We start from the raw sequence: 14,660 nt of genomic DNA, 5'->3' as shown, positions 1-14,660 counted from the left end.
GGAAAATTCGAGAAAGACGATCGATCGCTGCGCCACCTACTCTCAACATAAATGGCCTCTGAGATCAGATGTCAAGACTCCATCGTCTATTTTCTGTTTCCCGCATTTGCTGCTGCTACATTAAATCAGCGAAAGGATAGCCTTCAAGATTTGCACTTTAAATTCTTGGGACATTAAAGTTAGTGTATATGCTACCAAAGGTAGCATATACAGTAACCTTATGGGACATAGACTTGGACACCACCTATGGAAGAAAAACTATGTTCATGTTTGATCAGTTCCAGCAGAAGTGGAATTTACCTGAAACAAACATTGGTTGTATAAACCAACCTTGCTATAAACGTCCCCTGGAATTGTACTAGAACATCCAGTGAAACTCAAAGACGTTGCAAACACTTAGTGCAAACATGGGTACCACGGACGTGTCGGCTGGAAACAGCGCAGAGTGTGAATAATTTTGCTCTCTAACTATCTGTACATATATTAATAGCACGGCTGCAAGTAGGTGACGTAGTAAGCGATTTTACCCAAGCGATGGGTCTCTGTGGGTAGCAAAAGTCAAAATTACGTAACAGCATCATGTTTTGCACGCTTTAAGCAAGTCGACCATGACGTGCGTGTGTCTAATGCTGCAAACTCAAAAAGAAAAATGAAAAAAAATTAAATTATCGGGTTTTACGTGCCAAAACCACTTTCTGATTATGAGGCACGCCGTAGTGGAGGACTTCGGAAATTTTGACCACCTGGTGTTCTTTAACATGCACCTAAATTAAGTACACGGGTGTTTTCGCATTTTACCTCCATCGAAATGCGGCCGCCGTGGCCGGGATGCGATCCCACGACTTCGTGCTCAGCAGCCCAATACCATAGCCACTGAGCAACTACGGCGGGTAAAAGAAAAATGAAAAAGACTGGCTGTAAGTTTATTTTTGCAAGCCTGCAGTAGAGGGGCCTCCGAGACTCTCCAATAATGTCGTCGTTACGGGAGGCGATTTGGACATAAACAGTGTCAAAATTTATCGGTATTCATGTCGAGCGAATTGCCAAGGAAAACCCGCAGTAAATGTAAAGAGAACGCTTTCCGTTTATTGCTGAACGTTAACGTTTCTTTTCGTGCTCTAAACAAGATGGCGTTGGCCCGGCTTCATTACCGGAACGCATTCTTCACTCCAGGATGTTCATTTTTACAAATCTCGGAAGCCATGCAAAGTGTAGCGTAGCTTTTGCTATATTGTTACTAGGTTGCGCAAATTCCCCAACCAATTCGAACTTGACGTTTAGAAAGACAGTTTTTGAAAGACAATTTAATTTTCTAGTTGTGAGCGAGAAAGGAGTAGCGCTTGTCTTTGACAACTCACACAGGAAGAAACGAAAACCCAATTAATTCCTCTAGTTTGTGCACTTGCCAAATATTGGTGCAGGTGTTAATATTACAGCAAAATGTGTCACGGCTGTTGCAATTGCTTTAACAGAACTCGAGCCGCAATATGCACACACTGCAGGAAATTGAACAATATTGCAACGTGAATACGTCGTTCAGTAAATACACATCTGTGCTATTTTGCAGCACGAAACGCACCAACATTCTCAGTTACTGTTTCTAATAATTAATGAAGCCGTCTTTTGAAGGATTACGGGAAACATTGGCCGATGACAGAAGCATACATTTCGATATCTCTGTTAATGTGAACAAATGACATTGCTCGCCTGCAGCACTCATACGTGGCCGAACGCACGCACTCACGCACAGGCATACAGGCTCTTGAAGTGTCAAATAACCACTCTTCAGGAGTGGGACCACCGGTACACTCTTAAAGCCTTTGGGGTGTATACGCGTATATCTGTCCCACAACAATCGTCACCTGCCTTGCTCGCGTTTATTGCTCTCTTTCTCTGGTTACGCATTTCCAGGGGACCATGTTGGCGTCAAGGAGCATCGTTGAAGAGCGGCACATAGGTACGCAATGTCCAACTTGGACATACCCAATATCCCCGTTGGTTGGATGGTTCGTTTCGAACTCTGTTCCATCCGCACAGCAACCTGACTGACGCGATGTCCATTCGACCATGGACTGCCCAGAGACCAACGTTCGCGGGTAAACGGTTAGATAGATAGATAGATAGATAGATAGATAGATAGATAGATAGATAGATAGATAGATAGATAGATAGATAGATAGATAGATAGATAGATAGATAGATAGATAGATAGATAGATAGATAGAGCGGCAGGATTTATCAAAAGCTGATTGTGTGCCAACACCCTAGACCCACAAGCCGATATTGGGTCGGCAAACCGACGAAGAAGAAGAGGACGAAGGGGGAAGGAGCCATTCCGATAACTCGGTTCCTCCGAAGCCGTGGATTAACTTTCGTGAAATTTCTTTTCTTTTCCCCCTCCTGATATGACAAAGCACCTCTCCACCCCGAGGCTTCGCCGATATGGCTTCGTGGCGTGTGCCGACGCCGTGGGACGAAGAAGAGGAGGAAGACGACGACGACCGCGGACGACACGGCGCCGACGTCCGGGAGCCCACGTCGCTCCAAGCTCCGCGCGAAGCGGACGACGCGGGCGTGCTCGCCAGGCCACCATGCGTCGCGTTACCGCCTCCTGCACACCGTCGTCGACGTCGCGGTATGCCCGGAGAAGAACAGTGTCGACGCCTCCACAGGCTGGGATTAACAGCGGCCTCGGAGCGGCGTTGATCCTGCTGTCCTGGGCGCTGGCTCTTCCAGCTACCGGCGAACCGCAGGGCAGCTTCGAGCGCCTGATGGAGGCCGCCGGAAAGTCGTCCCACAGGCGTCGCGACCCGGCCGACCTGGACGACGGCAGCTACCGGTACCCGCGGAGCAGCTTGGACCGTTCGGACGACCTGGACGACGCGGGCTTCCAGGAGCCCCCGCGCAGCTTCGAGCGTCTGATGGCCCACGCCGCCGGGGAGTCCACGTCACCCATCAAGCGCACCAAGCCTGCCGACATGGACGGTAGCTACCGGGCGTGTGAGTATATACATGTCTATCGATGCGCCCGTCCCGTAAAATGTATACTGTATGAAGTTTTCTACAAAACATCACAATAGGCGAGCTATCGTATCTACCGGAGCTGTAAGTATGGAGGTTCAGAGTCGTGTAGGAATTTAGGGTGTGGTAGCTGGCCGGCGGTGGGCGGCAGGAGGGCGGCGGGCGCAGCAGGAACGTGACCCCCCTGGCCCCATTAAAATTTCTGTGCATTATACGGTGAAGGTATGCGCGCCTGGTCTTCCGCGCAGACTACATGAACGACTACTGCAACGCGGGCCAGAAGGCGCTGCCCGTGCACCTGCAGCTGCACAGCGACCAGGCGGGCGTCGTGCTCTACTCGCACCGGCGCAACTCGACGCCCCGCTCTAGCGTCTGTCAGCTGCCTTTCCAGGTGGAGAACGCCGCCAAGTTCACGCTCTCCTTCCGGTTCTTCGACACCGTCTCCGACTCCTTCATCTGCTTCATGTACCTGGAGGTGAGTTCTCCCGCGCGACCTGAAATGCGTAATGGGCGCGAGAAATATGAGAAGGAATTCACGGCGAAATTAGTTTTTTCGACAACTATATATACACTTGCGATGTATGAATTCAAATCTGACACGCTTATCGGGACACTATATAGGGAGAGAGAAAAAAAGATGACAGTCACTTTAGCATACACTAATGAGGATGAAGGCGAAATCGTGCGCGTTCGCGAGACATCATTTGGCATTCTCACTCGAATGCGTTGTTACTTCCTATTACTTTTCTCCCACCAGAGGTCGTAGGTTCGAGTGCCTTGATTAACCCTATCCTAATTATACGAACCTTAAGTAACATTGCCCTAATTAACGCCATCAGTCGTGGGTTCGAGTGCCTTAATTAACTCTAGCTTAACTGTGCCTTAATCCGCCTTAGTTAATATCAAAGGTCATGGGTTCGAGTGCTAAATTAACTCTATCCTAATTAGCTGCGCATTGACTTCGCCTTAACACCAAAGTTCGTGGGTTAGAGTGTATTAATTCTACCTTAATTAAGGTGGAGTTAATTAAAGCACTCGAACCCACAAGTTTTGTTGGTGACACCAAGTGACATGGTGACACCACGAATTTTGGTGCCATAACGCCGGACATCAGATTTTTCGACCAATGAGCCACCTAAGACTTTCACCTTAATAATTTCAGCTGCAATACTAAATTTCTTTTACACAATATCAGCAAAGCACCTCATACCTTCGGAAGAGGATTCGCAAAAGCTGAATGCAGGTGGCGACGCCGCCTTGAAGTCCCCGCTCCAGCTAGACGTGACGTCACAGGTTTAGACGGCGTCTGCGAGAGCTCAGTTGATTTTTTATCGGTAAAGATCGACTACACTGTGTTTTCGATAAGCCAAAGACTAACCTCATTAAGTTTGAAGAACATTTATTGAGCTACAACGCCGCAGATACCATTTATGCATGTATATTTCAAATCCGTGACGTCACACATACTGGCGCAGTGGTTTCGGTGCGAATGCCAAGAAATGGAACTTTGGCCTAAATTTTATCTTCTATCAATCAATTTAGCACCGTGAAACTGACGAAACTAGAACTTGGAAAAATACTTTATCAGTATAAACTTATTGGAGCTTTAATGTGCGTGAACTAGCTCTCCCATTGAACGTTCATTGAGACTCACGCAGCACTTTTAGGCGGGGCACACGTATTCGCCAATAAGCCATCTTGAAATCAATTTGGGTGTTCCCTTACGTGTTGCTCGAGGGGTACCTTCGTTGCCACCACTACGAAAAGTTAAAAGTGAGAAGAAAATACAGCCTACAATTGCTTTAAAGTAAACGGTGTCTCGACGCTGTGAAACGAATGTTTTATGGGCGCCTCGGAAAAAAATGAGCAGCTTTACTAAGTTGTTTCATGCACTTCTCGCTGTAGACGTTTTCTAAACGTAACACGAAGACATTTCGAATATTTCTTGCGCAGCTGCGGACGTTGCTGTGTGACGTTACTGCTGTGTGAAACCTTATACGATCGGTAGGTGAAGGCGACGACACTAGACATGGGACTGTGAAAATGCGGCAAAACAAAAGCGAAAATATCGACGTTCTGACGTCGATATTTGACGTAGGATGCTGTCGGCTGGCGGAAGACAGTCATTATAGGAGATTGCTGCAAGAGCCTCCATCATAGACATATTATTATGATTATGTAACTTGAAAACTCACCATTATATCTCAGCATTAAGTATGAAGTAGCATTTTGCATCAAGTTGTTATGTTATATTATGTGCGACATGCAGTGAAATCGAGGGCACCGCAAAGTGAAATGTCGTTGTTACACACAGCTCTGGGCTGGCAACACTCCCTCGAAACGAAACCGTACGCAGCCGTTCACGCTACATATGTCATTTAAGTCGGAACTTGCATCACACCCCGTGTTTTGTGAAACGCTGGTACGACCTAAACTCGAATACGCCAGCGCAGTTTGGGACCCCCATCAGATTAAACTCTCAAACATGTTGGAATCGCTCAAAGATTGCGCTGAAAGGTTAATTTATTCAGAATGCTCTTATCTAACTAGCGTCACAGCACTAAAATCCCGGGCCAACCTCCTCAGTCTTGAATGCCGCCGCAAAATTTCAAGGCTTACCACTTTTCACAAATTTTATCACTCGTCGATTAACTCCGCCGTCGTCACTGCCGCTCATCGACTATCGCTTCGCATAAGTCACCAAAAAGCCGTTCATTCCTCACATGCCCATACTTTCGCGCAAATGACTTCATCTTACGTCCAAACGGCAAAAGTTTGGGACAAGTTGTAGATGCTGTAAACAATACCGACCCTGATAAATTTAAAGCGGTTCTGGCTGACATTATTGTTATGCATTGCTCGCTCTTTTCAGGTTGTAAGACGCTGCATTGAAATCTTTACATGTATACATCAAGTGAACTAACATTTCTTTAATGCGCTAAATATTACACATGTCTACATTTAGTTATTAATTTTACTGCTAGACGTGTTGTATTTGCTACATGTTTGCATTTGTTACTCAAAGTTATTTTGCATTTATGTAGTTAATGTTTCTTTCCTGTTGTTGAATTGTTTCTACGAACAGTTAACCATTGCTCGCGTAAAACCTCGCAACGGGGGTATTTTCAGGTAAATAAATAAATAAATAATAAAAGCACGTGCGGCTCTCTGGTGCAGTTGGTGTCAAGCACCGAGACGACAGACCTGCTTTGCGGCAAGGACTACACGGGTACCAAGAGCATGGTCAAGGCTAGCTCGTCTCTAACGCTGCGCTGGACGGTATCCGCCCGAGAGGTGCTCAAGCGGCTCGGGGGCTTCGAGATCGTAATCACCGGATTCCAGCAGCCCGGTGAGATATGCCGGCACGATCGCGCTGTACGGGAACATTTTGCGGGAACACCAAATATCAGCTTCACTGTACAGCCGAAAATTCTTCTGCAGCACAATCAGTCGGCTGGTTGGGTTGAAACGAAAGGAATTGAATAACAATAATGAACTAGCCTAGATTTTACGCATTTCACGCCTAAATAATGTTGTAACTGCTCTCCAGTACTATCGGTCACTGAATTTGCTTATTCATGGTGTTTTTTTTGCCCTTGTTTTTAAATTCATGTACAATTTTGACTAAAATGGAACAAGGTAAAATTGTCATCATCGTCATCATCGTCACCATCAACCTTATTTTTTTAATTACTTTATCGTATGAATATTGCTAAAACTTTAGTAACACTAAAGTGATGTTCACTGTCTGTATTCGTGTAACCAGTATGTGTTGTTGTAATGCATTATACTGTAACCTGTCATTTTCTTCATTTAATTGTTTACATATTTATTTGTTTTCTAAGCGTTTCGCATATTGTACTGCCCTCCCGCTATGCTCTCAGCTGAGAGCAGCAACGCTGAAAATAAATAAACAAACCTATTTTATGACCAACCGTGCTTCGAGCCTGTCGCTTACAAGGGACGACGGCGCTTCCTTTCCGCGTGCCACCGTCAAAGATGCTGACGCAATGCGAAGCCGATGCCTAGAGCCGCGGCCTCTCACTTCGCCACGGTCCGCGCGCATGGTTCTTTCGCACGAAGCGCGGTAGAGGGCGCTGCAATACGATAGCGCATGAGCGCAGTCACGTGGCTTCGTTTCGTATTTCGGGGGGCTTTCTTTTAAACACCGAAAAAAAAATCACCGCGCAGCATGTACGTTACCACAAAAAATTGGATCGGGGTCGTTTCCGAAGCCCCTCTACAGGGCAACGAAACGCGCTTGGGCTTAAAGTGAGTATTACAAATTTTGCATAATTCATCTTAGTTAATTAACTAATTAAGCGGAATATAAGAACATAGTCTAAGGAGCGCCACACGGCGGCAAACCATATGCCGTCAGTTTCATTCAGCTGCGGTGAACCATTTTTGATTCAAAACGTGAAACAGCCTGATATGTATTGTAGTTTCTTATTGTATTTACCACTACATGTATTGTAACCCCCTTTACACGATGCTTCAACGAGGAGCCTGTGAGGCGCAATAAATAAATAAATAAATAAATAAATAAATAAATAAATAAATAAATAAATAAATGTGTAAGAGATTACTCCAAAATTATATTTCCGTTCACTTAACACGGACAATGATAATTATTGCCGAACAAAATGCTTGGCCCCCCCAACTTTCCTTCTCTTTCTTTTTTTCCATTTCGCGCCAAAACTTAATAGCCTTACATCAATGACTATTTATTATTCTGATTAGTTTTCTAAAATTTGGGTCGTTTTAAGGAGAAAGTGTTTTCTGAAAATTGCAGGGTAGCAGTATACAAGTCAGTGGTATTAAGAATGCGATGTAGTCCTGCAATGCAGTTTGCCGATAAACACTTTTAGACTCGAGTCAAGGCGGTCAACTTTGCCAGCTACATCAGGGTGGCGTGGCCAGACCATCCCGAGGGTTTTGCAATTTCAAAAACGTAATCTACTAACACAGTTTATAACACTTACTATTAGACGTACGTAAAACGTAACGTTCACACAGAGAGATGCATAGAAGGCCGGTGAAGTACTCTAGGTGAAAGCCTTTGACGAAAAGCTTGAATGTGCCTTAAAGGCTTAAAATTAGGGGTGTGCGAATATTCGAAATTTCGAATACGAATCGAATATTTTCCTTATTCGAAGCGTATTCGATTCGACGAATGCATATTCGGAAATTCTCGAATATTCGAGGACGGCCGAATAACGGTAGAAACGGCGAATATTAGGACAGGCTGCGGTAAATTGAGCAATTAACGAATTATATGCTTGTTCCGCTTTCTCCTAAGAACATGTTTGTTCACTAAGAACTTCGCATGATCCGCTCATTATCTGTAGGCTCTGTTTCAGTCTATCTACATCCCGCCCGTGATACATGATCAGTTCCAGTTTCTTTTTTACCAAGCTTTATTCCAGGACTCTGTCATAACGATATATGATGTACTTTAGGGTTCATAAGTATACGCAATAAAATATGTAGTGTATATATATGTATGTGTCTAAAATATGAGTGTATGGAATGCTTCTGACGATCTAGTGATGAACACGGAGAAGACACATTGGGCATCAGCCCCTCAGAGGGAACTTACAGACTATGCAAAAAAGCCTATTCTGGAAAGGGGGTAGCATCCTTGTGAGTGGTGGCAGTCCATTGGCCGCTTCAAGTAGCCACTTTTAAGTGCACTCGCACAGAAGAACTTGGCCATTCCTTCCACCTCAGTTCCTAGTGAAAGAGCCTTTTCTACTGGTGGAAATGTTGTCACAATGAATAGCGAGCGCTTACTTTCTGAACATGTTGAGTGGTTAATTTTTCTTCAAAATAACCTGTAACGAGCGCATTACCAGACTGAGAGCATTACTTGGCATTACCTGAGTGCATTACCTATAATGAATGCCTCCTTAACCTGAAGCAGCCTTGTAAAATGCAATATTATTTTCAAAAGGGTAATAAAGCTATTGTTACGTCGTTTTGAACTTTTTAATACTACACACATATTCGATATTCGATTCGATATTCGAAGAGAGTTTTTTGCCTTATTCGTGTTCGATTCGTATTCGAAAATTTCAATATTCGCACACCCCTATACTTAATATACTAATGCAGTCGTTACTGAATATTGTACCGCATTTTGTACTTCGCGAGACAGTTTTTATTTCATATGAAGCAATAAATAAAATGAGATCGAAGCAACGCATTTTCAACTGGTGGCATGCAACATTAGATGACAGCGTCGAAGCTGTCACCAGTCCATCAACCGTCATGTACTGACGCCGTCACGACGTTTTCTACAACGTGGTCGCCCTCATGAATCATGTTTTTGCCTTACTCCCACCTCTTATGCAATGCCGCCAGTATGAGGCCCTTAAGGAAACAAAGTGAAAGTGAAGACGCACAGCCTATATGACCCACGGGTACTCCACTCTAGCCACCCTTGAATAGTTAAATACACGGTATAATAGTTACATGCACGGTATATATTGGGGGTGTTCAGACAATGCCGCCATCGCTGGAACCGCGACTCCATCATTCACTGTTAAGAAAGTCAACGGTTTCCGTTTCTCCGCGCGACGCAGAGTCCAGCGGCTGTGCCAAGGGCATGACCCGCTGCTCCAACGACCGCTGCGTCTGGAGCGGCTTTAAGTGCGACGGCAAGGACAACTGCGGCGACTTCAGCGACGAACGACTCTGCTGTGAGTGCGGACGCTTGCTACAACGCGGTCGAGTCGCGTCGATTCGACCAACTCGGATTGTCGAGTCGAGTCGGTCGAGTCGTGTCGACTCGACCGAATCGACTCGACAATCTGAGTTTTGATTTTGCGCGAGATTCATGTTACAAAAAAAGTTAGGTGTGCAGATGGCGGACGCAAGAAGAGGGAAATGAACAGCACGAACGCCGACTATGAAATGAAAAGGTCGCACAGTGGCGGTACGATGAATACTAACATAAATTACTACTAACTATATAGCTCAACTTTCAGTTATTCTAAGCTTCCACATAAGGATTAGCGTCACTACTTCCGAAAACGGACTCAGAATAGCTTGCGCAAACTGCGTGTGATGTTTGCTCCTCGATGCTCACACACAACCTTCCCTTTAATCTAAATAAATGCGAAGATGTCGATCACCGCTGTCGAAAGCTGCAACGGTCAGACTTCGTTCATTCGTGATGCCTTCCGCTCTTCTTGTGTCGACTGCTAATGTGTGCTCATAGCCAGTTTCATTATAATTATCAATTAGGTTCCTTTCTGACGTTGTCAAGCTGTCCAACATGTCGAACCTACGTCTACTGTTGCGAGATGTTCCAAGTATTTACAACTCTCTTTTGCGTTCTTGCTTTCTATTGTGGAGAACAATGCTGAACTATCTTACTCGTATTCTTTTCTTCAGGTGTCGCATTTTCAGCAATTGCAGCGTTCGTTTGCTTTTAGTTATTACCTGTACGGTTAACTGTGCACACATTGCTTCCCCTGCTATCGTCATGTAAGGTCTTTCGAGACATGTCAAGCCACTTATGCAGCTTTCAGCCCAAAATCGACATCCTGCATCCCTGAAAAAATAACACTGTTTTAACTTAATTTGCGTTCACCTACCACCGTGTTTTTGTCTGCTTGTTATTGCTTTTGTTATCTGTTATTTGATCTTTTTAACATATTTGTTCGTCGCCAACCCGATAGAAAAGGTATGCGCGCAATTAGTCATCATCATCATCATCATCATCATCATCATCATCATCATCATCGTATTTCTGATTAAATTGCAATAAACACAGTAAAACCTTATTACAGTTATTTGTTGCCGACCCGGTTCACAGGCGATTTCCTCGTCGATCATCATCAGCATCAGAATCATCATCATCCTCATCGGGCTCTAGCGCGTTTTCAAATATGGATATTATATCTATAACGCAGCTTTTAACCGTGACGGTGACTAAGCATGTTGTTTGCGTGGCTGACATAAGCGCTCAGCCTCAAGCATTGTCTTCCTCGCAGTCGCCGGCAAGCAAGACTTCACGCTGTACCTGATCGCGCTGTTCGTCATCTCGCTCATGCTTCTTGCCATCGGCGTCGTCTTCAAGATCATGTACAACAAGTATCCCGTAGTGGTGAGTCGAACCCGAATACTATAGCAAACCCGGATAACGCGAATTACCATCTAAATCGAACACGCGGAACTCGCTGTCCAATAGTAATAAAAAATATAACTCGCTCATACCGAGCGGGACATATTTGTTATATCGAACTCTGGCGTCCGCTGCCATCGTATTCAGATTTTATTACCGCGACATAGTTGTACATACTGGCCTGGCGCTCTTTGGTCATACTCGGCCCTTGCGCCACGAAACACTATATTCATCAGTTGTACATATACTTTGATGCGTGTCATATACAGGAAGGGGTCCCATAGTCGGATACTATACGAGGACCTCCCATCATGATAAACTTAATTAGCAGAAAGCAATTATAAAATTCTGGGGTTTTACGTGCCGATACCACGATTTGATTGTGAGGCATGCCGTTGTGGGAGACCTCGGATTCATTTCGACCACCTGGGGTTCTTTAACGTGCACACAATGCACGGTACACGGGCGTTTGTGTATTTTGCTCCTATCGGAATGCAGCTGCCACGGCCGGGATATATAATCCCGCGGCCTCGTGCTTGGCAACGGAATGCGAAAGCTATACTAAGCAGCTATGGCAGGTTCACTAGGAAGAATAAGTTGGAACGACAAAACAAATTATCAAGTTCTGACGCATACCGCAGCCCATCCAATCACACATTCAGCAACAGATGAAATTGATTTGTGCACTAAATGGACAGTTACAGGATAGCCCCCCCCTCAACATTTTAGGGTAGACTCAGCCTATAGCATATACGATTACGTTGGCCATTACATGACTTTCTTTTAAAGGCGGAAGCCTTAGATCTCTGTTGCAAGGTCGCGTTGTGAGGTACAGAAAATCGGAGCGCTCGTGCCATTGCGCGCCTTCGTCGTCTTCCACGTCGTTGCCACATCGATGCAACTAATCATGCCAAAAAGAAATGCACGGCTAATTAATATAGAGTTAATTAAGGTACTAGAACCCACGACCCTCGGTGTTAATTAGGACGAAGTTGATTAAGGCACAGTCAAGGCGGCTTTAATTAAGGCACTAGTAACCACGACCTTCAGTGGGAAAAAACAAGTATTAAGAAGTTCGAAAAGTGACCACGCATTCGAATGAAAATAAACCATGGGGTTTCACGTGCCGAAACCACTTTCTGATTATAAGGCACGCCGTAGTGGGGGACTCCGGAAATTTAGACCACCTGGGGTTCTTTAACGTGCACACAAATCTAAGTATACACTGGTGTTTTCGCCCCCATCGACATGCGGCCGCCCTGGCACGAGGTAGCGGGATTCGATACCGCTACCTCGTGCCTAGCAGCCCAACACCATAACCACTAAGCAACCACAGCGGGTGCGCATTCGAACGAGAATGTCTAGCAATTTAGCGGATGCCTCTTGAGCGCGCACGCTTTCGCCTTCACCTTCTTCGGCGTGTGCTAAGGCGGCTGTCAATGTTGATTTTTTTGTTTACGCATTCCGAAACCAACGCGACGGTTTTGCGCGCGCAGATCACCGGAGGTCCGGAGCACGCGGACGCGAACCGCGAAGGGATGGTGCAGACCGTGCTGTTGCCGGGACCCCCGCCCGCCATGGTCGTGCGTCGAAAGGGCTCGCTGCAAGACTCCACGACCCGTTCCAGGGCCGGGAGCTTAGTCAGATGAGGCGCGCCACCTGGCACCTATATAACGTATCGCCGCACCGCGCACAACGAAATAAAAATTTACGGAAACGCGTGCCGTGTCCGCAGCGTCCCGCTATACCCTCGCAGGTTTGAGCGGATCTGTTCGCCATCACGGTTTCGGACATGCAGGCCTTCCTGGGACAAGGGCTTTCATAATGGCGATCCGCGCTCTACGCGAAACAACGGATAGACAACAAAATTCGGGGAGATACCTAAGTAGTTGTTGCGAGTTGTGAAAGCGAGAGCATTAATGTGCAATTGAACGCCAATGGGCGGGCCTTCGAGTTACGAACTCCTCGCGGGCAAGCGAGCGCGTTTTCGATTTGGCCTTACCGAGGCGCAGTTAGAACGCAGGCGAGAGCTAGCGCAGGAAAGAACGCGAGGATGACACAGACCCGCGAAATCTAGGTTGAACTGTCGTCGCTGTGACGCCTCTCTCCCCTCGAGTAACACCTGGCGCGCTACTGGTGCAGCACGTGACCCTGCTACTGGTCCAGCACGTGACCCCTAGCTTTCACCCGCTCTGCTCCGTTGAGGCGCGCTCGTGACGTCGCGTCGCCGCCATTGTGCAGCACGTGACCCCGCTACTGGTGCAACACGTGACCTTTTTCGTCGGCTCTGATCCGTCGAGGCGCGCTCGTGTCTTCGCGTCGCCGACAATGGGAATTTTATAGGTGCCGTTTTGCCGATACAGACGCAGGACACCGGCATTTACGCTCATTGAGCCATTTCGCGCTTTCACATAAAAAAATAAAAGCGCAGAAAGCAAGAACGCAACGAGTACGCAACAGTGTCTTCCAACTAAAGTTTATTGGACAACCGCATACGCTTATAACCGTATAGACTTACTTTCTCTCGGTTTGACCGTATATTTTCACCGTCTTCTCGTTTTCACCATGCATCTGATACCAGTTTCCACATCAGAGCGACAAAAATTTGGAGGACGCTTAAGCTTCGCCTTTAAGAATGGAACGCGATGGCGTTCAAAGACCCCTTACTGCTCTTCATGCTTCCCGGCCACTGCAGCCTATGTAACCGTAACGTTTACCGGGAAACGGTGGCTGCGAACGCTACGCACGAATGGGCTTTCTGGTCGAAACGCGATCGATCTCCTGTTGTTTCACACGTTCAATATTTCAGTCTGAGAAGAGCTAACATAAATGACATGCGCTGTCATTATTCCTTTTTATTATTACATTTGTTTCTCGGCTGCCGTTCCGAGGAAAAATTCCGAGGAATAACTTTATAAAGAATCAAAGACGAGGTATGAGCAACTTTGGGGGTAGAGAAGTTGTTGGGTATGCGTGGTTCGCAATTTGCGCGGGTCGAAATTCCCTTGGTATTGAGGTCAAATTTTCTGCGATGTGCACTCCTTAACGGACACTACTTTGAGAACGCGCCATATAAAAAATCGGCTGGGGCCTTAGCTAAGGTTAAGCCTGGAAATCTCGAAGCGAAAAGGTTCGGCGATGCTTGCGGTTTAGCTTATGGTTATGCTTTATGATTTAGCCTATGGATATGCTTACGATTTAACTTATGGATATGCTTATGGTTTAGCTTATGGTTATGATTTATGATTTAGCCTATGGTTATACTTACGGTTTCAGTTATGGATATGCTTTGGTTAGCTTATGGTTATGTTATACGTGTGCCTTGTGTAGTTATGCAAATTGCTTATCAATGATATATACCATAAGTTATGCAGGATTATTAAACTTCTTTATTCATCATCGTGGGGCACATTGTCTTGCGATTTCTGTACAGCCATAAACACAGCTCTCTGTATCGGTAGTATCACTCTCTTCTCCTTCCATGTTGAATGCGCACGCCTATTCT

The 14,660-nt window shown here is 45.8% G+C and overlaps 1 protein-coding gene across 2 annotated transcripts in view; it reads left to right on the top strand.

Annotated features, from left to right (window-relative positions):
- The first annotated feature begins 2,256 nt into the window (after positions 1–2,256).
- The window catches only part of LOC142564834 (uncharacterized), a 29,392-nt gene continuing 16,988 nt past the window's right edge, over positions 2,257–14,660 (top strand). The window contains exons 1-6 of one of the 2 annotated variants that reach the window (XM_075676011.1): positions 2,258–3,000; positions 3,270–3,496; positions 6,199–6,370; positions 9,609–9,725; positions 11,025–11,137; positions 12,652–12,870. In XM_075676011.1, coding sequence (XP_075532126.1) covers positions 2,406–3,000; positions 3,270–3,496; positions 6,199–6,370; positions 9,609–9,725; positions 11,025–11,137; positions 12,652–12,804 — 1,377 coding nt within the window. In that variant the 5' untranslated portion in view covers positions 2,258–2,405 and the 3' untranslated portion in view covers positions 12,805–12,870. Of the gene's footprint in view, positions 3,001–3,269; positions 3,497–6,198; positions 6,371–9,608; positions 9,726–11,024; positions 11,138–12,651; positions 12,871–14,660 lie in introns of those variants that run through there. The other variant, XM_075676012.1, reaches the window with a different exon arrangement.

The sequence above is a fragment of the Dermacentor variabilis genome, chromosome 11 (genome assembly GCF_050947875.1).
Source record: "Dermacentor variabilis isolate Ectoservices chromosome 11, ASM5094787v1, whole genome shotgun sequence".
Classification (NCBI taxonomy): Eukaryota; Metazoa; Arthropoda; class Arachnida; order Ixodida; family Ixodidae; genus Dermacentor; species Dermacentor variabilis.
The sequence above is the reverse complement of the archived record's forward strand: the minus strand, read 5'-3'. Positions and strand labels throughout refer to the sequence as shown.